At 39.5% G+C, this 25,108-nt stretch overlaps 1 protein-coding gene across 2 annotated transcripts in view; it reads right to left on the bottom strand.

The window, feature by feature from the left end:
- LOC126187458 (mitogen-activated protein kinase p38b) overlaps positions 1 to 25,108 on the bottom strand; it is a 100,347-nt gene that overhangs the window by 20,850 nt on the left and 54,389 nt on the right. Inside the window, exons 4-7 of one of the 2 annotated variants that reach the window (XM_049928549.1) lie at positions 23,894 to 24,035; positions 22,163 to 22,325; positions 18,521 to 18,592; positions 10,485 to 10,564 (exon numbers count right to left, since the gene is read on the bottom strand). In XM_049928549.1, the coding sequence (XP_049784506.1) occupies positions 10,485 to 10,564; positions 18,521 to 18,592; positions 22,163 to 22,325; positions 23,894 to 24,035 (457 nt within the window). The remainder of the gene's footprint in view (positions 1 to 10,484; positions 10,565 to 18,520; positions 18,593 to 22,162; positions 22,326 to 23,893; positions 24,036 to 25,108) is intronic. The other variant, XM_049928551.1, reaches the window with a different exon arrangement.

The raw sequence follows: 25,108 nt of genomic DNA, 5'->3' as shown, positions 1-25,108 counted from the left end.
ACTTGTTTTCATTGGTATACGGTAATACTTTGAATACTGCTCTCTTTCCTCCCCAAAACACAAACATTCAAAACCACAACCTCGGCATTACATAATTTATGTAAATGAGTTGAAAATACAAATGAAAAGAATACAGCATAGATAAACCTCTTGCAGAATGTGGACAGAGCTGTTGCATCAAGAACCGTAGTTATTTTGAAGGCACGTAAGCCCTACGACAATCTTTCCAGGTGAAAAATTATTCTTCTGAGGACTATAACTAAACCCCTAACAATAAACACCCAGTGAAATATTCTCTTTGTTCAGGTTAATCTTATTTTTACAATAACTAACCCAAGAATGTAATGCATTATGTTATATCTGAAGTTCTCACTGATTGTCTGATTATATTTTTCAAGTTTACAATCAAGTTCATAAATCCGTTTTTGTGTACTGCCTTTCAATAACTAACCTAGCTTTATCTTCTTCAGGTGTTGCAAGCTCTGGTTTGTGTTACAAAGCCTTCAATTTAAGTGAGACTGCAGATTTGACACCATGTATATGTGGATATTTCTTGCCTTTTCAACTGTGTGAGGTGGAAAAAACGAAGGCGGATGTTTCACAGAACAACAAAGGGCACAGAAAAAAATTATCTTTGAAAAGATATAGAAGATGTCAGGAGATAAAAACTGTGATAAGTAGCACTGCGATGCAAACTACAATTCACAGTCTCCTTGGAGCCCAGGCATACACAAGACCATCACTTGCAGCATCTGCTCAACCATCCAAATATTGTGCATAACAGAATCATCAATTCAGCTGAAAAACATTGTATCAATCATGTACAATATGCTGTAGGATTTAAGAGTATGTTTAAAACACACAAATGTATCTGTATCTCAGCAGATTGTGAAACAGAAAACTTTGTAATACTCTCCTTAATTCCAACAATATTAGTAAAGGATAAATTCTACTCTCTGTAAAGATGACATGTTGAGTTGCAGGCAGGCATGATGAAAAGACAGTTACGTATAAGCTTTTGGCCAAAGCCTTCTTCAGAAAACACACACACACACACACACAACTGAGCACACCTCACACATGCATGATCGTACCTCTGGCTAGACTGCAACAGAAACACAGTAAATTAGAGCATCAATGATTGTGGCAGGGAAGTGGGAGGGATAGTAGGGTATGGGTGGGGGAGGAGAGAAATCGGTGCAGCCTGGTGGTGCATGCAGGGACTAGAGGTGGTGGGACAGGGCTGACAGAGGTGTGGATGGAGCCATCAGACACACATTCTCCACTCCCAAAACCATTCTGACCTCAACCAATGGTATCCTACTGCCCCACACCCTCCAAACAACTGTTTCCACCTCCTCTGTCCTGTCAACACCTGAAAAATTGCCTCCCTTCATCCTCACAGAGTGCTGCTCTCTACCAGGGCATCGACTGATCTTTCCCCCTTCTCTGCTCTTTTCCTTTCCTTCTCTGCTCCTCTCCTTTCCATGCCCCATTTTTTCCACCTCCTCTGCCCCCCCCCCCCCCCCCCCAATGCTGTACCTGCCAGCACCATCCTACCACCTCCAGTCCCTTTATGCCATGCCATGCCATACCAGGCAGTACCAATTCCTCCTCCGTCACTCATACACTGCTATCCTTTCCCCTTTCACAACACACTCTGGATTGTCTTGTTCTGGTTCCAGGCGTTTCTGTTCCAGTGGCTGGAGGTAGTGGTCATGTGTGTGTGAACTGTGCTTGCTTGTGTGAATGTGTTTTCGTTTCTCTTTTCTGAAGAAGGCTTGGCTAAAAGGTTATTTGTAACAGTTTTTTCATCGTGCCTGTCAGCAACTCAGTGTGTCATCTCAATGGTAAGTAGCAATCTATCCGTTTCTAATATTGTTGATATTCCTACCTGGACTTCTCATTGTTTGTTTTCTTCATTTTAGTAATTCACCGAACTATTGCTCATCACCCATCATCATCATCTGTACACCATTAGAGTAATCCTAATATGAGGAAACATCATAACTTCCATTCAGACCTCTAAAAGAATTTATCATTCATCACTGAATTTTATTACACATGAAAAGGCACAAAATGGAAAAAATAAATCTAAAGGGCATTCACATATTTACACAACTGTGTCCCAAGGGCATACTGCTCCTTTTAGCTTTCCATTCTGTCTCAATGTGCTCCATCACCTTCTATCAACATAGTGAATCAGACTTTCCACATCCAGTTCAGAATTTTCCTTCTGTTTCAGTACTTTTATGTCTTTCCTTCTCTTTGTTTATTATCTGCTCCTGATAAAAAGAGGTAAAAAATCCTGAGAACTACAGATTACATTTTTGCATTTTCATTTGTACACCTGATATTTGCATTTTGCAATAAATATTTAAGTTTTGAGTGAAAATGCAATTTTGTTTCTGTCTGAGGAATGTCGCTTTATACTTGCCCATCTTTATTACTTAGTTTCTTTGTTTAACTATTATTACTTCTTGTAGAAATTTGTTACTTCTTAAAGTGTCACTCATTCGATTATTGCCAAGCTAATTCTTTGCTTTCAACCCCTCACTCTCAGTTACAACTGATAAGTCACTGGTGGGCAACCTCTGAAAACTTATCAAAGAACATGGACAGATTCACTCTTCATTTACAGCTGATTTAACTGATTATATGAAAAGACTTTCAAATGTTTTGCAACTATTGGTAAGTGACATTATAAATATGGTTTTTTTGTTACAATCATGATGCTACATTTTGATAAAACATCCATGCCTTAAACTTGGCTATTCATTGACAGTTTATGAGAAATTCATGAAGCAAACCTGCAGTATAATTTCAATGCTGTATTTTGTAAATATCGAAGTGCCAAGACATAGAAACTGTGGAAAATAGATATCAGTACCATAAAATAAAACTTACAAATGGTTTCCACATTCAAATAAATTGACATCATAGGCACAGAAATTAACTACAATGTGTCCTTACGTAATTCTGAATGGACAAAAATCATATTTTCATTTGCTATAACATATCTTCATGGAAAAATACTGTACCATAATTAACCAAATAATGTGAAGTGAAGTGATTTAATGATTAATTTGTGCAACTGAACAACAGCAGTGTGTGTGGGGAAGGGACTTAGTGTCTTTGTCCAATATCTCATTTGAGCTAAATCTGGCATTTGCTGTAAGCTGTCACACTTGTCTCACAACTTAATAGTCAGGCAGGATCTTGGGATTATTGCACTCGTTATACATCACACAGTGCAGAAAGGTGAGGACTCCATTAACTGGTTGATGTTGGAAAGTCATGGGTACATGCTTCACAAGTTGTTGTTGTCGTCGTTGTTGTTGTTGTTTGAACACTGCCACACTCAAGTAAGTACACACACACACATATATGTCAAATTCTAAAGCAAGGTGAGTCTTATTCCCCAATTGTAAAATAGAGTTTTTTTATGGATTATGTGACCCAAAATAATAACAAGGCACTTTCAGCTTGATCATAACCCTTAAATTCTGACTGTTGGAAAAACACTAGTAACTGAAAAAGTTTCTGTACCATGAATAGTTCCTGTACACTTCTTATGACAGAATCTGTCGTTTCAGTCCAACCTTAGTTCTACATCAACAGTCACCAAATCTGAATCAGTATAGTCACCCCCCCCCCCCCCCCCCCCAGAGTGAACTGGTAGCTTTCAACTTGAGAAAAAGTTCTTTTAATAGATAAGCCTTTTGGATGTGATCCATTAACTGTACAGTCTTACTAGCAGAAAATTTCCCTTTATCCATTTCTGATTCTATCTGCCCCTTTCCCACTGCAATATGTTCAACATTCATCATATGTCACTGCTCTCCAATAAGTATAATACAAGGCCACAGTAAATACCAACTATGGACAGCATGTCAGAACATTCACCTGCTATTCAATGGTAAACTTTCCTCTGTAAGAAAAGCAATGTCAAACTGACAAATTCTTTTCAGTTTTCCATTTAGTGCTTTCTATCCTCCAATTACAGCTAATGGCATAAGAATCTTTATGCTAATAAAAGCAAGTCTGCACTGACTAATTTATTCCCCAATTGATTTTTTGCCAGCTCAGAACATATTCCAATGGAGAGTGCTACAAAATAGTACCAACTTTTATTTAGCAATTGTGCCTCAAATCTTTGTTGTGGCAAACTACAGGTTCAACTGGTTCGTTAATCTATGCCTGCTATTTCAATATCTCTCTACAATTTGTCTCATATTAAATTTCAGACTGTGTCACTGTGTTTATTAACACTTTCTCATACCACTCTTACCAATTATGCAAGAAAGTGTTAACAACAGTCAGATATTTATATATTTATTTTTTTATTTACTGCTTCACTACCTATCAGTAATTTGTTTGGGTAATGAAGTCTTAAAACATAAAGATTTACAAGTCAACTTTACATGAAGTCTTCTGCAAGAGCATCACCACCACCATTATATCTTACTTCATTTATAACCTTTCGATAAAAACCTTCAAAAATAAATTTTGAGTTTACTCTTTTCACTCTTCTTTAAGCTTCTGGTATATGCCAGAAGTTTAACACAGCCCACTTTTATCAAGTGTCAATCCTCTAATAAAATATCCATCAAGCTGCTTGTATCTACACACACTTTCATATTTAATAGTACTGAGTGAAATTTTAACAACTTTTTTGCACTTAAAAGATTTTAGACTTTGGCCATTTACTTCCTAAAAATCAATAAAATGATAGCAAATGTCTACTGGTACCCAATGGCTCCCAACCCAATTACTGTTAATCTGTCCATAATTATCATGAAAGCAAAACAGCACACTTTGTTGTGCATCGTATCTCCCCTCAGATTGCTTCTACAAACATTTGCCTTTCAATCTAACACAGGCCAAACAAAAATCCTTAAACAATTCACAGAAGATATACTCCATGAACAATTGTACTGATGCTACATTCGCTATGAATTTTACATCTTTCATTCTCATTCTTATTCAATCATACTCTGAATTTACTCCTCAAATGTTTTAAAAATAGTTTGGAATCAGTAGAACTTTTCTACAGTGCTTGCACTCTTTCCTGGGCACTTTCTGAAAGTCATAGGTAATTTTCCCCTGCCTCTCACTTCTTTGATGCTTCATACCTCATTTTATCACAAAGGACCATGCCCATGCTTCTGTAAATCAACTGCCACAGCTAAATACATGTCATCAAAGAATGGTGGCCTCTGAGGCAATACTGACCCTACAATTTATATTACAAGGAAAGAATGGTGGGGTTGACTTTATGAAATCAGGTATCACATCCTGCAGACTTTCACCTTGGTGGGCCCTCATTCAGGAGTAATTGATGAAAAAGAATTTCTGACTGTCTTATGATCTTCTACAGCCTTTAAAACAGCACTGAATTAGAGGAAGGTGCCATAGTGTAGTTGTAAAGTTACTGTATTGATGAAGATTGTGGGTTGGAAACCTGTTGAGTACAATCCGCTTTTTTATATCCTTATCAAAATAACTGCAATCATTATTTTTATTTAATTAATTGGTTTAAATACAATTTTTTACATTGCTCATTCTTTACCATATTATTTTAATAATCCTATTAACTTTGTTTCTTTTTATTTCCCTTTATTTTTTTCATTTGAATTTTTGTCCAAATGATCCTAAATATTTTAATTTAGCTATCGTGAGTCTGTCCCCTACGTTATTCAATCTGTATACTGAGAAGCAAGCAGTAAAGGAAACCAAGAAGAAATTTGGAAAGGGAATTAAAGTTCAGGGAAAATAAATAGGAAATCTTCAGTTTTGCTGACAAAATTGCAATGGTCAGAGGATTTTGAGCAGCAGCTGAACAGAATGGGTAGTGTCTTGAAAAGATATTATATTAGGTTGGTGCGTAAGTTCATAGCATCTTTTCTTATGTTTAATAAACACAACAGATACACATAATAGAGACTTAAGTCATCGATAATATATTCTCCTCCACTTTTTACATCAGTCTACTAATGCTGGGGTAACTTTTTGATTCCGTGACTGTAGAAATCATTTGGTTTCGAGGCGGAGAACTCACCGAGTTTGGAACATACTTTCACCCAGAAAGGAAGTTCCTTGAAGGTTGTTTGATAGAGAATGGAAACGTTGCAGATCTGAAGGCACAAGACCAGGTGGATAAGGTGGGTACGAAATGACTTCCCAACCCAACTCCTGTATAGTGTTTTTTGTCAGTCTAGCAGATAAATGCCAGCAGCGATGACTACACTCTGGAGAAGCAATTTTTAGAACACCACACCATCGCTGTTCAATCATTGCATAAAATTATATTTTGGGGATGCAGGAAGGTCTCTGATGGGGAATTGCTGCTTTGTTTGGGCTCAATCATTCCTCTCTTTTCCTTATGTTAGCATAAAGACACCAGTAAAGATACAGGATAGGAATGATCAGTGTTGTTTGTAAGCCAACTGATGATGAGCAAGCAGAGCTGCACATATGACCATCCACTGATTTTTGCAATTTTGGCTTAGTGCATATGATACTCAGACACCCAGTTATTGAACCTTCTCCATTGCATGCAAATGTCACATGATGGAATGATGACAGTTCATCACATTCACCTGTTCTTGAGCACACTGATGTGGATTGTTGTGGATTAATGTGTTTAAAGCTCTTCATCAGACCCCAAAAGTCTTCTGAATGTGGAGAGTCACTATTGCCAAAACAATCCTCCTTAAAACAAGAAAACAATTTTTTTTGCTATGCCTTGTCCAATGACATTATCTCAATATACTGTGCAAATGTGTGTGACTGCCTCCACTGCTGTCACCCCTCTATTGAACTCGAACGGAAGAATAGTTCCAATTCTCCATTTGGCACTCCATTTTCTAGCATCTACTGCTCCACTCACTATCCCTATGTGACAAAATGAGTATATGTAAACTGCAATAGCACCAGTGAACTACAAATAAAAAATTACAATTGATAAATGAACCATATCAACCGGAATACCAACATGCAAAACAAAACCACTACCAACTTATGCACCAATCTATTAAGATGAACACTAACAAAAGTGAAACAAGGGTAATGGAATGTAGTCAAATCAAATCAGGCACTGCTGAGGGATTTAAATTAGAAAATGAAACAATAAATGTAACAGATGAGTTTTGCTATTAGAACAGCAAAATAACTGATGATGGCTGAAGTAGAAAGATCATAAAATGCAAATTGGCATTAGCATGAAAAACATTTATTTAAAGAGAAAATTGTTAACAGTGAATGCAAGTTTAAGTGTTAGAAAGTCTTTTCTTAATTTATTTGTCTGGAATGTGGTCTTGTACAGAAGTAAAAACTGGATTATAATTAGTTCAGACAAGACGGCCACACAGGCTTTGAAACTTGGTGCTATAGAAAAATGCTGAAGAATACATGGGTAGATTGTGTAACTAATAAGAAAGTACTAAATAGAATTGGAGAAATAAGCAATTACAATGAAATGAATACCCCTAGCTGCATACAGGCATCGATATAAGTCAACGGGGACAGTTGAAAATGTGTGCCCCGGCTGGGACTTGAACCCGGGATCTCCTCTCTATCCATCTGAGCCACCAAGGACCAGAGAGGATAGTGCGACTGCAGGAACTTATCTCTGACACGCCTCCTGTGAGACCCACATTCCCAACTTATTGTCCTGCACTATATTCATAGTGGCCCTGCCCATTATACTCATTACTCGCGGCTTTTTGCTGATTCCCATAAGAGTTCGGGCACTGTTTGTGCACCCCCACAGAAGAAGATGGTCAAATGGCTGGTGAGCCTTATATATATAAAGACGGTATCTGTTCTTTCGGACATGTCCGAGAAGTTGCAGAAGTTATTCAGACATGATGAGGCTTACACAGGATAAAGTAACATGGAGACCTACATAAAACCTGTCTTCGCACTGAAGACCACAATAACTCTTCAGTGCTTAATTCTTGATAGCCATTTTATATGTTTCTCACCTACTTAGCTGTTGAGTGCATCTCCTGTAGCTCTTTACCTATCAGCAGTCCTTTATTACACACACACACACACACACACACACACACACACACACACACATTACAGTGTCAGCTGGACACACAATCCTGTGATTGCCATTCGACAGATGGGGGTTACATTGGGCGGTGTGGTTAAGAGGGGAGAGGAACAGGGGCAGGAATAGGAGAGGAGGTAGTATGGGCTAGACATGTGAGGCACATGGGCCAGAGCCTGGAGCAGAGTTATGCATGGTGAAGGTGATGTGAAATGGGAGGGAGTAATATAACAGAGGAAGGGGGAAATTGGGTGGAGGGTGTGGGGACAGTGGGTTAATGGAGACTGAGGCCAGGAGGATTAAGGATGCGAATGACGCGTTGTAAGATAACTCCCATCTGTGTAGTTTAGAAAAGCTGGTGGTGGAGGAAGGATCCAGATGGCTTGAGTTGTGGAGCAGCTATTGAAATCTAGCATGTTGTGTTCAGCTCCATCTCATACCATGGGTAGTCACCTTTGCTTTTGGCCACAGTTTGGCAGTGGCCATTGATTCTGGTGCACAGATGGCTCATTATCATACCACATCAAATGCTGTGCTGTGATTGGGTGGTTGCTTTTACTGGTGGCCCTACTTCTGATGGGTTGGATAAGCCCTTGACAGAACTGGAGTATAAAGTGTCGGGTAAGTGGTTTGGGCAGGCCTTGCACCTGGGTCTTCCCCAAAGATATGATGCCTTTAGCAAGGGGTTTGGATTGGGAGTGGCGTAGGGATTGACCAGGATGCTGTGTATGTTGGGCAGGTGACGGAATACAGTTTTAGGAAGAGTGGGAAAGATCTTGTGTAGGGTGCCTCACATTTCAGGGTATGAAGATAGATAATCAAAGCACTGCCAAAGAATATGGTTCAGTTGTTTCAGTTCAGGGTGATACTGGGTAACAAAGGGGCACTGCTTTCTAGTTGATTCTTGGGGGTGGTGGTAGGATTAGGGGTGTGTGAGTACACAGCATGAAAAATTTGTTTGTGGACTAGGTTTGGGGGTCAGTGCCCATCTATGAAGGCCCTCTTGAGACCTTCAGTGTACTGAGGAATGGATTTCTTGTTGCTGCAGATATGCTGTCCAAGGGCGTCAAGGCTGCTTGGGAGGAATTATTTCGTGTGGTAGGGATGATAGCTGTCGAAATGCAGGTCCTGTTGGTGGTTAGTGGATGTATTATGGACAAATGTGTTAACGGAGACATCAGAGACGTGGAGGTCCCTAGGAAAGCAGCACACTGAGTTGAACAGGACCACGTGAAGCAGACTGGAGAGAAGTTGTTGAGGTTGTGGAGAAACAAGGATAGAGTGTCTTGTCCCTGAGTCCAGATCTTGAAGATATCATCAATGAACCTGAACCAGGCAAGGGGTTTGGAGTTTTGGGAGGCTACGAAGATTTCCTCTAAAGCCAGAAAAAAGGTTGGAGTAGCATGGTGTCATGTCGGTGCCCATGGCTCTGCCACAGATTTAGCTCTATACCTGGTGGTTGTGTGTCAGGATCTAGCTGGTAAGGTGAATGAGGCAGTGGGCTTGGTGTCTGAAGGACAGTGGGTGAGATAGTGTTCGATAGTGGCAACACCATGGGCACGATGGATGTTGGTGTATAGGGTGATGAATAGAGATCTAGGAGATAAAGGATTGGGGATGGTGGAGAGATGGTGAAGAAAGTGGTCAGTTATCTTTGATGTGTGAGGCTACATTTGGTGCAACTGCTTTGATGTGTTGATCATGAAGAGCAGAAATTCTTTCTGCAGGACCACAATAATCAGCTACAAAGGGGCCTCCAGGACTGTTGGTTTTATCAAGTTTGAGGAGCATGTAGGGTTTGGTATATGGGGTGATGAGGCAGATGGACTTGGGGGAGAAGCTCTGTGATGAGTCTAGCAATTTCAGAAGGGACTGGAAGTTATGTTAGACTTCTGGGATGGGATCATTATGACAGAGCTTGTAGCTGGAAGAGTCAGACAGTTGGCAGAAGCCTTCTGTCAGATAGTCACTGTAATTCATCACGACAGTGGTGGAGTCTTTGGCTGCAGGGAGGATGATTGGGCCAGCATTTGTTTTGAGACTGTGTATGTCTGTCCTTTCTTTTGCTGAAAGGTTAGTGTTCATCACAAGGAACCCTGGGAACGCTTCTGTTATTCTGTGAGTGGTCTCCCTTACTCCTGAATTATTTACATTCCACTAGAACTTTCTTACTATAGTAATCACTTAGACTGTTCTTGCCTTTACAGTATGAGACTGCACTCATCATATTAGTTACAGAGAAATCACAACCATTGTCTGATGGATATGCCGTGGTAACATATAGCTGTTATGTGTTAAATACTATATTTATGATACAAATTGGTGTCAAAAGACTGAACACAGAAAGATCCAGCAAAGACAAAAGAAACAGGTTCACATAAAGCAAGCAAGGTATCATTCAATCATGTCTCTCAGAACTTACCGATTCACTGGAAATTTTGTTCATAAACTCATCACAAGGGGTTCCAAGTATCTCCATAATAAGATTTAACTGATGGATATCTAAGAAGTGCTAAGGGTACCTCAAAGAAATGGTGCAGTATAAGTCATGCTTAAATAAATTCATATAAGTGCGGAAAAAATAATACTACAAATATACACAAATAAAAATGGACTGGATTCACTACTAGAAATATGAAAACGCTACAAAGCAAACTATAACATAGTTTTAATGAAAAAAAGCATTCAAGCTATTTTGAAATTTATTGAATATGTTATTGACGTATTCTGACCTACAGTTCTGCCCACTCCAGGGAGCTATGAGTGCCTACATTGTGCTATCTATCCAACAGTCCATATCTACAATGAAATATGACTATCATATTCTTTACATTGTCCACTACAAAACCTCTAAAAACTAGCCAACACAAAAAAATGTTTACGCTATAAAATGTGTAACAACATCACTAACATCTATTAAAACTAGCATGAAAATTTTCTACAGCGTAGTCCACACTTATATGAACATCAGTGTCATATGTGCCAAAGCATTAAAGCAATGTTATACAAAAATGAATCAACATGCTTGTAAGTAACAAAACCAATGCTAAATATTAATTAAAGCTGAAAGAAACAAGCGAAAACACCTATACACTGTAAATCCATCAATAGCATGCTGAATTATTTTTATAGCAGTAAAATGAGGACCATCACATCTACTGAATCTGTATGATTTAACTTCATCAAGATCAGTACAGAATTCTTCATCTATATTCTAAGATTTTGCTGAATGATGGTCAGAATTCTTGCTGCATAGATCGTGATCAATGTAATCTTTAATTCAACAAGCTGACACATGCAAAATTCATTTTCACACACTAACACACAGAACATCACGCCTCCACCCCTCTTATTGCCAGCAGTATAAGGGCAGATTATTAAATTACATTGTAATGTTAGATGATGCCAAGAAGAGCCAGAAATAGTTATCGCTAAGTTTAAAACTCTGTAAGAATTGCTTCACAATATGTTAGCCATATGACAGTCTTGCAGTTCTCATTCACAGATACTGTATAATTAAAGAGTCACCACAGTTTTCTGCAGTGTAGCATCTGCTATGTAATTAAGTATAATAAAGTAAATCTGCATGTGTCCCACAGTTCATAGTTACTGGAACACAATGTCGAAATATACCAACTCCTCATCCAAAAAAACTTTTACTGAGGGTTCACAGAACAGTATCTGCGGAAACAAAGAGATTCTAATAATAAGAAACAGATAAGTTCACCACATATGTTACTGATACATCAGTCCATTTCCTTTGACATATCGTGTATGTAGCTGAGCACATTTACATTTCCTACAACTGTTTGTAATGAGCCACTTATGATCACTATTGTTTGCCTCAATACAGTTCCGTCTATTATGTCCACAAGCAAAAAAATAACCTACAATGCAATGTGAGCATGCATTTTGTTGTTATGAAGCAGCCACTTGGTGACACACAACTATTCTTCTTCTTACAACAGGTATGAACAGAGAGGTGTAGTTCAAAAGTTGGCATGTCCTTTTATTTATTTTTTAGCAGAGAGACAATACATTGCAACCTATTTTTCAGTTCTGCTCAATTGTTTGGGATCTGCACCAGGTCACATTAAAGCAAGAAATTAAGAAATTCAGAAACGAGCTGCTAAGTTTGTTACTGGTAGGTTTGAACAACACGTGTTACTGAGATGCTTCAGGAACTCAAATGGAAATCCCTGGAGAGAAGGCAACATTCTTTTTGAGGAATGTTACTGAGAAATTTCACAAACTGGCATCTGAAGCTGACTGGAGAATGATTCTGTTGCCTCGTACATTCACTGCACAAAAGGACCACGAAGATATGATCCGAAAAACTGGGATTCATGTGGAGGCATACAGACAATCATTTTTCCCTCATTCTATTTGTGAGTGGAATACGAAATCAAATGACTAGTAGTGGTTCATGATAACCTCCATCACACGCCATAAGGGGGATTGCAGAGTATCGGCGTAGACGCAGATGAACAGTCTCGATTACGTATGCAAGATTTCTATGCTCATGTAGCTTCCAGTAATTACATTTACACACTTATATCCTATTGGCATGCATCCTAAATGAAACAAGACACTATGTGTACATTATTAAAAATTAAGTGGACTTATCAGTTTTGAAGTAACATATTTTTGGCACCCTTTCCACAGGTTTTATGGAAAATTTAAAAATGTATTTTCACTGTGCAGTTAACAATCCTTCAAAAAGTCTTTTTTTAAGAACGTGGACTTATAATTCATGTATGTTAATTACTAAGATGATATCACACAGCAGTGATATTACACTGTCAATTTTTACACCGATCAGCCAGAACATTATGACCACCTGCCTAATAGCTGGTATATCCACTTTTGGCACAGATAACAGTGGTGACGCATCATGGCGTGGAATCAATGAGACCTTGGTAGGCCACAGGAGGAAGTTGGGACCAAATCTGCACATACAAATAACCCAATTCCCATAAATTCCAAGGAGGGATTTTAGGGGGGGGGGGGGGGGGGGACGCAATGAGCTCTGATGCCATGTTCAATCACATCCAAGATGTGCTTGATCAGGTTCAGATCTCGTGAGTTGGGAGGGGAGGGGGGGGGGGGAACGGGGGAGGGGCGGGGGAGGCAGCGCACCATTTGGAACTCGCCACTGTGTTCCTCAAACCTCTCCATCACACTCCTGGCCTTGTGAAATGGCGCATTATCTTGTTGAAAAATGTCACTGCCATTAGGTAACATAATCGTTATGAAGGAGAGTACGTGGTCTGCAACTAGTGTACAATACTTCCTGGTAGTATTTTTTCTATATTCCTATGCCTATGTTTACAAGGGAAAGGTTTTTCTGGTCCTTGTTGAAAAGGTGCTTCCTGATATTCCAAAACCAACATTTGTTACGATAATGAGCCTATTTCTTTCAAAGTCTGACCAATTCCACTGCAGATTTTCTGTAAACACACACACACACACACACACACACACACACACACACACACACACACACACAACAGAGAGTGCATGTTGCATTCAGTAACAGATCCAACAAATGTTCTTATAAGATTCCTTAACAAATTATAGCAATACTTTTCTACCTGATATCAAGGTTATTACTTTTCTTGTAGGGAACAAAAAAAAAGGTTCAAATGGCTCTGAGCACTATGGGACTCAACATCTTAGTCCCCTAGAACTCAGAACTACTTAAACCTAACTAACCTACGGACATCACACACACCCATGCCCGAGGCAGGATTCGAACATGCGACCGTAGCAGTCCCGCGGTTCCGGACTGCAGCGCCAGAACCGCACGGCCACCGCGGCCGGCATGTAGGGAACAGACTTTGCTTTCATAAGTTGCTGTGGTAATTTAATTTTCTACTTTTCATATCTGTTAGTGTAACTACAGCTTATAGTTACACAGATAGGTTTTAAATACCTTTAATAACTGTAAAGCAACTATAGCCAGAAAATTAAGAACTTTATACTGCTCAATTATTGTAACGCAGTGTTAGAGCGTTAGAAATGGAGATGAACTTTACATAACTTATATCATTGGTTTTGTAATGCCACAACTAATATTTTATATGAAATATGCAAAATGTACAAATTGAAAGCTGATACTATAAATGCAACATTTTACAACAATTAAAATGAAGCTTCATACACAAGCCAAGGAACAACAGTGCAAACAAGGATTTATTTTTCTCTCACTGCATCAACATGAAGGGCATATTACAACCTTAAGTTGTGTATTAAAATTCTGGTGGACATGATTATCCTTGCCATGATGTAGCATTATGACTTGTGCCAGAGTTTAAATAATAATTGCTATTTGTAAATCTTTTCCTTTCCTCTAAAAACAAACATACTGGAAACATACCTACTGAAGTTTCAGTTGCATACAAACAAACAGATCATCACCTGCATAAAAAACAATACTATCCAGTAAAACAAAGCAGTAATACTTGCATTCAAGACCATGAACTATTAAATCTTAAAAAATATGTAATTTTCTGAAAAATACTCAATCTGAGGTATACAAAAACATCACATACAAAGCACTAAACACCTGCAACTCCACTATTAATAAGAACAAAAAGGGGAGGGTGTTAAGAATAACCTTTACTTACTGAAATGAGGAAAATTGAATACATTAAATAGCCAACATTTCATTTCACACTTACACAGTACACAATAGAATGTACAATGGCATCAACAATTATGTAGCACTACACACTTTTTAAATATAGTCAAATTTATACTACGATAATCCACCCACTCTGAGAAAATCAGTTTTTAAATGTTCATCATTCAATAGCAGTCTCCTAAAAGCAAAAGGGAAATACAAAGACCCACTAAATTTGCTGCTCAAAACTTTTTTTCTGACTGTTGATGAAGCTATGTAACTGCCTTTGACACTGTTAGCTTAAGAACTGAGCTGCTTATGAGTAATAATCACTTATCAGAAGTGAAATTAGCATTATTATACTTACCATGCATACCACTCTTTCTCTTTATGCAGGGAATTCAAACTGCCAAATTTTCCAAATCATCACAATGCAGAAATTAAGAACAAGAAGCACAGTTTTAGAAATACTGAATCCAATGTACTTAAAAAACTGAAAGAAGCTGGCACTGCAATACAAATTTGCATAATGAGCAAATGATATTACTGAAAACGCACTGATATGCAAACGATGCTTACTCCATTTTCAAGAAGAAATGCCACATTAAGCTAACTGGCCTTTTGACGCAGAAATCTTGTATGGTAATTTGAGTTGAAAGTTATTCTTTCAAATACTTCAAGGGGTTCTTTCTCACATGTACATTAGTCTTTCAATTAACTCAATAGAACATAAATTTTATTTAAACATCAAAATTTATTTTTTACCCTCCTGCATAATCATTCAAAAGAGTTAGTGTTACACTTCCTGCTTGTTCCATTGTTTTTGTGGTAACTTTCTTTTCTATTTTTTCTTTCTAAGAAATTTTACTGAGGCTTTTCCTTGATACTCTGATATCTTAAATTGATCTCATCAGTCACATAACTGCGTAATTACAGTGAAGGGCATGGATGAATAGTATTTTCTTAGAATCTGCCAACCAAGAAATAAAGGAAGATTGCAATTTAACATCCTGTCAACAACAAGGTCAATAGAGACATAGTATGGGCTACGATTTGGGAAGGATGGCAAAGGAAATGGCTGTGTCCTTTCCAAAGGAGCTGTCTAGGTATTTTCTTTTAGCAATTTAAGGAAACCACAGCGAGCCTAAATCTGGCCATCCAAATGGGGATCTGAACTGCTGTCCTCCTGAGTGCAAGACAGTGTCTTGCCACTAAGTCATCTGGCTCGGTGCTTACCATGGGTCCATAAATAATACATCAAGTTGACTGAAGTAACCAATCCTGGTAATTGTCTCAACAGGTGAAATGCGACCTCAAACCCTCTGCAGGAACCTACAGAAGTTGTAGAAGCTGCAGTCACACATAACTCTGCTCACTCTACTTTTCCAGATGCTGGTAGATAGTGAAACTAGAGCTGAGTGCACGTTTCCTAATTTCTGGAAACCAAATTACATGGTTCCACAATATTACAAAGTGAACACAAAATGATTTTTTATAGAATTCATACCAGAGAAAAGACTAGATTCAATACGTTCTAACCGAAAGAAAATAGTATATTGTTCTGAACAAGGAGACCTATCAGAGGCAAAACTAGTAAAATACTAAGCTCCAGAAAATGTGCTCGGAAAACCACTGTTTATGTTATGTTTACATTTGTTTTGATATAAAATCTCTTGTTTTACACAAACTAGTTTCAGCATGATCTTTGAGTCATCAGGAGGTTTTCAATTGTTTTCCTTCACCTTTCCCATTTATCGCTAAACCATTTAAAAAGCTTGTGTTTCATGATACAGAATCCCATGTAATTTAGTTTCGTTGGTTGGTGAATAGTCAGTATCTTCACTAAGATGAAATTTTGCTTTTATCGACACGTTCACAAACATAAATGTGTGACTGACTATCCATCACAGTGGCAGCATCAACATGGGATACACCTTAGGATAAAATCTAAGCATTTTGCAACATAGTAGACAAATCAATACCAACATGTTCTATCGGCCCAGATAACGCAGACAATTCACAATGTCTGTAACAGACTTGGCCTGTTGTACAGTGTGTGTCGACAAATTCTAGCGAATGAACTGAACATCAAATGAATTGCAGAGGAGTTTGTCCTGTGCGTTCTCAGCATTGACCAATGAAACCACAAAATTCAGACGTGCACTGAGCTGCAGTAAGATGAATCTTGGGTCTACAGTTATGACCCTGAAACGAAGCAGCAATCTTTACAACAGAAAATGACATCTTCTCCAAGACCAAGAGAAGCTCGACAAGTTGACAGCAACATAGATTCAACACTGACCTTTCAACATTCGGGGAATAGGGCTTAAGGAGTTTGTTCCATCTGATCACACCGCCAATGGGTAGTTTTACTGCACAATATTGAAGCGACTGAGGGAAAATGTTTGACACAAATGGCTAGAGTTGTGGAAAAAGAAAGACTGGTTGGTGCATCATGACAATGCACACCTCGCTTGTTTAGAAGGAATTCCTGGTCAGAAACAACATGGCACTGGTCCCCATTGCTCCCTCCTCACCAGATCTAGCCCCGTGCCACTTCTACCAGTTCCCGATGATGAAAATTACATTAAAAGCGTGATGTTTTGACTCAATTGAAGACCTCCAAGTGGAATTGCAATGGGTTCTGAATATCTTTCATCCTGTAGGCTTCCAGGAGTGCTTCCAAAAATGAGAACAACACTTGGATCATTGCATACATGCCCGTGGTTACTAATTTGAACATGGCAGAGGGAATCAGGACGTAAGAATAGTTTTCCGATTTTTACAATGAAATTCTCAGATATTTTGTGTAGCACCTCATACATAACACAACGAGTCTCAACAAAATTGAAGGGGTGAAAAGATGCTGCACTCTTTAACTCCGCCATACTGGTTAGGCCTTAAGAGAAACACATGGATTCATAGCAATAATGGAAATTCTTGGCTGGGACATCACATAAAATAAGGGAAAGGCAACCAGTCACTTACAGCAGACTGGTATGGGACACAAAGATGCACATGACAACAAACAGTATTCACACTAACTTCAAGCTCTTGCTTTTTTTTCTAGCAAAAGTGTACACGTACATGCACACACCCCCATGCACACACACACACACACACACACACACACGCACACACACACACACACACACACACACACACACACACACACAAGCATGCAACCAATCTGTCCGCTATAGGAGCATGGTGCCTTACCCTTATTTTATGAGTTTACTAGTCTGCACGGATTTAAAACTGAATCACCACGTAAGTCAGGGTCAGAGTTGCTGAAACAATTCTTAGAAAAATATACTAAAATGACATTGCTTAGAATTCTATTGCTCAATCAAATATTGAATCTTTAGTATTATTGCTCCGTATGGGTTCTTCCAGTGTTATCACAAGAGAGGAAGTTCAATGAAGACCAACATTATTTGCCTCAAGATAGATTAGTGTACAATATTAGACGCTGCCTCAACATATGTCAAATATGTTCAAAATAAGTGAAACCCACTCTTGAAATTCTAAAGCTGATCCTTCTGTCAGTGACAGAAAATACCATTGATCTATGTCTTACATTGAAAGAAATATTTCAGTGGCAAAATGATAGAGAGTGTAGATCAAATGTTCATAATTCACTATTATAAGATACAAAGTTCACTATGGCACATAGGAATGGCAGCCCAGTTTTCATAAACTGGCATCAGTTGGAATTACAGTTTCTTTGGTTCATTTACAACATAAAGGTTTGCAATGATAAGGTACATTTTTACAATAAATGATATTGCTCAGAGCATAAACTAAATCAAGAACTTTTTGGTAAAGGATACGATCTGTTCCTGGAAATAATGTCCTTCCTGTCAGCAACTCTGCCATTATACAGCCAACAGACCAGATATCAACTGTCAAGATAAATATCATCATTACATTTACATACTTTCTAATATACCAAAAAATAATAACTTTTTGAAAATAAAATATAACTCAATTGATAAAAAACTACTCACCAAGTGGTGGCAGGAGAATACACAAATAAAAGAACTGTGCAAGGTTTTGGAGCCACTGGTTCCTTCTCCTGGCAAGACCAAAGGGGAAAGAAGAGGGAGGAAGGGAAGGAGTGGTGAGGTTTAGGGACTGGGGATAGCTCAGAAAAACTACCCAGACCCCTGGCTCAGGGAAAACTTACCGGACGGGATGAAAAGGAAAAACTGATAGTTGGTAATTGTGCTGGATGAGAGTTGAAAAACTGATAGCTTTACGTTGCAAAATAGGTCAATAAGCAAGGCAAGTTACTGACAAAACATCATGCAAGAGTTAATAAAAATGGAAAGCTAAGCGGATCATATGTGGTAGAGGTGGGGGTGAGGGAAAAAAGAAAGGCATAAAATAAAAGGTATAGAATGCTGAAAGTGAATGATGAAAGGAATATTTGCTGAGAAACAATTCTGAGGCTGAAGAAATTTAAAAAAAATTAATGTAAATTAAGGCCATTTGTGTGGCAAGAACCACGGACATTTTTAATGCCAGTTCCCATCTGTGGAGTTCTGAGAAACTGGTGTCTGGGAGAAGAATCCAGATGGTATATGTGTTGAAACGGGCGCCAAGGTTTTGGCTGTCATGTTGTAGAGCATATTCTGGAAATCCCATATGTGAAGAGCATGGATGAATAGTATTTTCTTAGAATCCACCAACCAAGAAACAAAGGAAGATTGCAATTTAACATCCTGTCAATGCCCATTTATCCTAACTAATAACTTGATGGTAGTCTTACCAGTACAGAAGGCTGAACAGCGTTTACGTAACACCTGGTACATGACGAACGTCATTTCACAAGTGGCTCTTCCTTTGATAATATATGTTCTGCCAGTTGCAGGGCTGGTATAGATGGTGATAGCAGGGTGCATAGGGCAATCCCAGCAGTGTGGATCACAGAGGAAAAAGGCATGGGCGCAATAGGAGCACATGCTCTGAACAGGATAATGTGGAGTAATGTGGAGATGGTGGTGGGGGGCGAAAAGCTATTCTAGGTGTGGTGGGAAAAATGCCTGATAGAATGGACCTCATTTCAGGGCATGATTTTCAGAAGTCATAACCTTGTTGAAGTAGCTGACTAATAGGTTCAAGACCTGGATAAAACTGAGTGACAAGACGTGCATTCCCATGTTGTTTTTTGGTGGTATCAGCATTACCTGGACTGGATGTAATGGCCTGGGAAATCTGCTTTTCAATTAAGCCAGTGGGTTAATTATTTGACATGTAAAAGATGGCAACAGTCAAAATGTAAGTACTGTTGTTTGCGTGTAGGTTTAATTTGAAGAGAAGCGTGTAGCTGACACTTGCTGCACATGAGGTCAACGTCAAGGAAAGTGAGATGGGATTCAGAACAGGACCTTGTGAAATTTAATTGTGAGAATGTATTAGGAGATTCCAATAATTGTAAAAGGGTATAGCCTCACCATGAGTCCATGTGGATCTAAGATGTCCTCAATGTATCTATACCAAACCTAAGGATCCCAGGAAAGGCCCCTCCAAGTGAGCCATTTTAAGGTTGGAATAGGAAGGACCCTCATGGTTCCCATGGCTGTGCCCTTAATTTGTTTGTAAGTCTGCCCCTCAAAAATAAAGTAGTTGCTGGGAAGTATAAAGTTGATTAAGGTGAGCAGAGAGAACATCATAGGTTTGAAATAAGATGGACATTGGCTGAGGTAATGTTCATCAGCAGACTGACCACATACATGGGGGGATGTTGGAACAGAGAGAGAGCAATGTGTGTGGTGGGAGTGGGTGGGTGGGCACAGTTTTTGGATGATCTCGGAAATGGTTATGCCTTTAATATAGGAGGGGAATCTTTGTATTACAGGGCTATTACAAATGATTGAAGCGATTTCATAAATTCACTGTAGCTCCATTCATTGACATATGGTCACGACACAATACAGATACAAAAACTCAAAGTTTTGTTCAGCTGAAGCCGCACTTCAGGTTTCTGCCGCCAGAGCGACCGAGAGCGCAGTGAGACAAAATGGCGACAGGAGCCGAGAAAGCGTATCTCGTGCTTGAAATGCACTCACATCAGTCAGTCATAACAGTGCAACGACACTTCAGGACGAAGTTCAACAAAGATCCACCAACTACTAACTCCATTCGGCGATGGTATGCGCATTTTAAAGCTTCTGGATGCCTCTGAAAGGGGAAATCAACGGGTCGGCCTGCAGTGAGCGAGGAAACGGTTGAACGCGTGCGGGCAAGTTTCACGCGTGTATCTGGACATGCTGGAAAATTGGCTCATGCCACAACTGGAGACCGACAGCGCCGACTTCATCTTTCAACAGGATGGTGCTCCACCACACTTCCATCACGACGTTCGACATTTCTTAAACAGGAGATTGGAAAACCGATGGATCGGTCGTGGTAGAGATCATGATCAGCAATTCATGTCATGGCCTCCACGCTCTCCCGACTTAACCCCATGCGATTTCTTTCTGTGGGGTTATGTGAAAGATTCAGTGTTTAAACCACCTCTACCAAGAAATGTGCCAGAACTGCGAGCTCGCATCAACAATGCTTTCGAACTCATTGATGGGGACATGCTGCGCCGAGTGTGGGAGGAACTTTCTTATCGGCTTGATGTCTGCCGAATCACTGAAGGGGCACATATCGAACATTTGTGAATGCCTAAAAAAACTTTTTGAGTTTTTGTATGTGTGTGCAAAGCATTGTGAAAATATCTCAAATAATACAGTTATTGTAGAGCTGTGAAATCGCTTCAATCATTTGTAATAACCCTGTATATATTGCAGGTGTTGATCAACTAAGGCAGATATACATTCAGTGGATGCTTGGAAGCCAGCAACAATGGGATGACCAGGGTGATTGGATTTGTGGATCTTAAGAAGAAGGTAAAAGGTGAGAGTGTGTGGTTTGAGTGGGGTAAGAAGTTCTATGGACTGATGTTTTAGTCCTTGTGAGGGGCCTGAGGTTTTAAGGAAGGACTGTAGGTCAGTGTGTACCACAGGGATAGAATCTTGATGGGAGATTCTGTACATACAGGTGCCAGAAAACAGGTGTAGTCACTCACTTACATGCTCCCGTAAAATGTATCACAGTGGTAGATCCTTTGTCCACAAGCAGGCTATAATTGAGTCATCAGATTTTAGTGAACAAAGAGCCTGGAGTTCAGCAGTGGTCAGGATGCACATTTCTTTAGCCATTATTTGTGTTTTACCCTGTGGCCACTTGGCGGGTATATTTTTTATCTATCCAATTATATTATATTTACACACTTCAACAGAAATTGGTGACTCCCTACTATTTAAAGACAATTTAACAAGTGTTTTTAGTGTTCTTTGGTGACATGAAACACTTGTGATATATTCTGCATACAAATCACTTAAAACTTCTCAGATTAAAAAAATATATGTATATCATTAAAGAGAGTTAGAAGAATTCTTATCAAGAGAAGACTATATTACCTGTTTGATTGTAGTGCATCCAATTAAGCATTATCTCTGGTGCTCTGTACCACCGCGTAGCCACATATCCAGTCATTTCACTCTCTGTTGGCCGAGCTAAACCAAAATCTAGTATTTTCAATTCACAGTCTTCATTCACTGCGATATTCGATGGCTTAAGATCCTATTGAAGACCATCACAACAACATTAATTATCTTTTATTTAGTTTTATTATTATTACTTTTTCATAATGAAAAATTCACAATCAAAATTCTCATTCCAAATAGGCAACAATATAAGGCAAAGCAAATTGTCTCATCTCTTCATATACAGAAGTCATTTCTGGAACTAACACAACACAAAACATAATATCACATGCAATTAAAACTGTATTTCTAACTCAGTAGTAAACTAATGGAAGAGGGTTTGATGACAAAGTAACATGCAGGACAAACCCAGCTGTGAAAAGCCGAAGATCATAAATTATGGAGAAGTATTGAAGAGGCCTATGTCCAGCAGTGGATGATAAATAGAGATATATAAGATTCAGTAAGATTTCAACAATAACACAATTATTTGTTAAGCACAGTGGCAATACTGGTCAACATGATTGTACACCTTCATATGCTCCAAGTAGTATAGATGAAATTAAGAGGCTTACTGGTATCAAACTATTGAAAGAGTACATGACAAATAACACACTATAATAATCTTCGCAATTTATGCTGTCTACAGCTGAACTGCCACAGCAACTGGCAATTCAGTTACATTTGCTTTATTTTGTGAACACTGATTCTTTTTATAGCATCTTTATCAAAATTTGTATTGGAGTTTCCTTTCTTTTGTGCCCGGGGAGGGGGGTATCAGGGGTAAGGGTGCAGAAGATATAGCAAGAAGGCAAGGATCACACCTAATCAGCTTCAGGAGTATTAATAAACTATTGTTTTGTTGTGAGAGTGACTTTGATATTTTTATACTATGATATAGGAAATCTCTGTCTAATTGCCTGTCTTTGCCACTATGCAGTCTTCAGAATAACCAGTCTTTCACTGTTAATCTACAAAACTTGATAGGCATGACGATAGTATCTTCTAATTGTCCCATATCAAACTTTATAAGCATAAAACTATGAATGTTATACATATTGCAAACTACATATGTAATGGAAAGTCCTGTGTGGAATACAAATAATGGAAATAGTAAAGGTAGCACCTCACTGTATATTTATATTGAGCCATCAATAACACCACACACACACACACACACACACACACACACACACACACACACACACTGAAAATGTTGACGTATTTCTCTGGGCCCATGGGACAATACAACAGACATGCAGGTGTTGTGTGTGTGTGTGTGTGTGTGTGTGTGTGTGTGTGTGTGTGTGTGTGTTTTTCTGTCACCAGATCTGAAAAGTGTTCGAAAGCTTAGTAATGTTTTCAGTCTTGTTTATGTGATTATTGATGAACCAAAGCCTCCACTATATGGTGATTCGTTACCTTTATTCCTTCCATCACATACTGCTAACTCTGATATATAGACTATCTAGACAGTTAAAGTTGATTACAGAAGTCGGATCTACACCACTATCAAATATTTACAACTGTAAGTACTCATTAAAGAAACAAAATAAGGAAATGTGGAGAAGATTTACATGAGATGGCGGGGGGGGGGGACTGAGCACACAAAGCCACAAAACTCGAGGGCCATGCAACCATATAAAATAGTGAAAGTAAACTCACCCTATGAATTATTCCAGCTGAATGGATGTATTTCAGACCTCTCAGTATCTGATAAACTAGGAACTGTACATGGTCATCAGTCAGTTTTTGTGTTCTTACAATATTGTTTAGGTCAGCACCCATTAAGTGAGTCACCAAGTAACTAAAACAAAAATCTTATTACAAACTGAATTTCAATATAAAAACATGCAATGTAACATTACATAACAAAGAAGACAATACGTCACATTACTGCAAACAAAAGATTAAATAGCAATAAGTAAAATAAGGGAAAGATGGCCACAGATTGATGTGTGGCACACACACATCTAACACACAATTATATTAACATTAGGTTTTGATCTTGTTCTTTTTCTAACAAAAGTACCCACATTCACACTCAACTAGACTGCCACCCAAATGCATGCCCCACAGCAAGACTGATTATTAATTATTGAGAACAGTTGCCTGGGCAAATGGTAGTGGGGGGAGTGTAGTGAACAACGCATGAGGCTAGGAGGGGTTAGTGGGATAGTGTTAGAAAGGGTTCTTGATGCATGACTTGGCAGCTGCACAACAAGACGAAATGAGTTGGTAAGGTAGAGCATATAATAGATATAAACAGGTGGAAGGAAGGGTGGGAAAGGAGAGGGAGAGGGGGGAAGAAGGAGGGGGAGAGGGGAGGGAGAGGGGAAAGAGGGGAGGCAGAGGGGGAAAGAGGGGAGGCAGAGGGGAAAGAGGGGAGGCAGAGGGGAAAGAGGGGAGGGAGAGGGGAAATAGGGGAGGGAGAGGGGAAAGAGGGGAGGGAGAGGGGTTAGTGGGGGGAGGAGGAGTGGGGGGGAGGAGGAGTGGGGGGAGGAGGAGTGGGGGGAGGAGGAGTGGGGGAGGAGGAGTGGGGGAGGAGGAGTGGGGGAGGAGGAGGAGAGGGGGAGGAGGAGAGGGGGAGGAGGAGAGGGGGAGGAGGAGAGGGGGAGGAGTGGGGAGGGGGAGGAGTGGGGGAGGGGGAGGAGTGGGGGAGGGGGAGAAGTGGGGGAGGGGGAGAAGTGGGGGAGGGGGTGAGTGGGGAAGGAGGAGGAGGAGGAGTGGGGGAGGAGTAGGAGTGGGGGAGGAGTAGGAGTGGGGGAGGAGTAGGAGTGGGGGAGGAGTAGGAGTGGGGGAGGAGTAGGAGTGGGGGAGGAGTAGGAGTGGGGGAGGAGGAGGAGTGGGGGAGGAGGAGGAGTGGGGGAGGAGGAGGAG

The sequence above is a fragment of the Schistocerca cancellata genome, chromosome 5, assembly GCF_023864275.1.
Source record: "Schistocerca cancellata isolate TAMUIC-IGC-003103 chromosome 5, iqSchCanc2.1, whole genome shotgun sequence".
NCBI classification, from domain to species: Eukaryota; Metazoa; Arthropoda; class Insecta; order Orthoptera; family Acrididae; genus Schistocerca; species Schistocerca cancellata.
The sequence above is the reverse complement of the archived record's forward strand: the minus strand, read 5'-3'. Positions and strand labels throughout refer to the sequence as shown.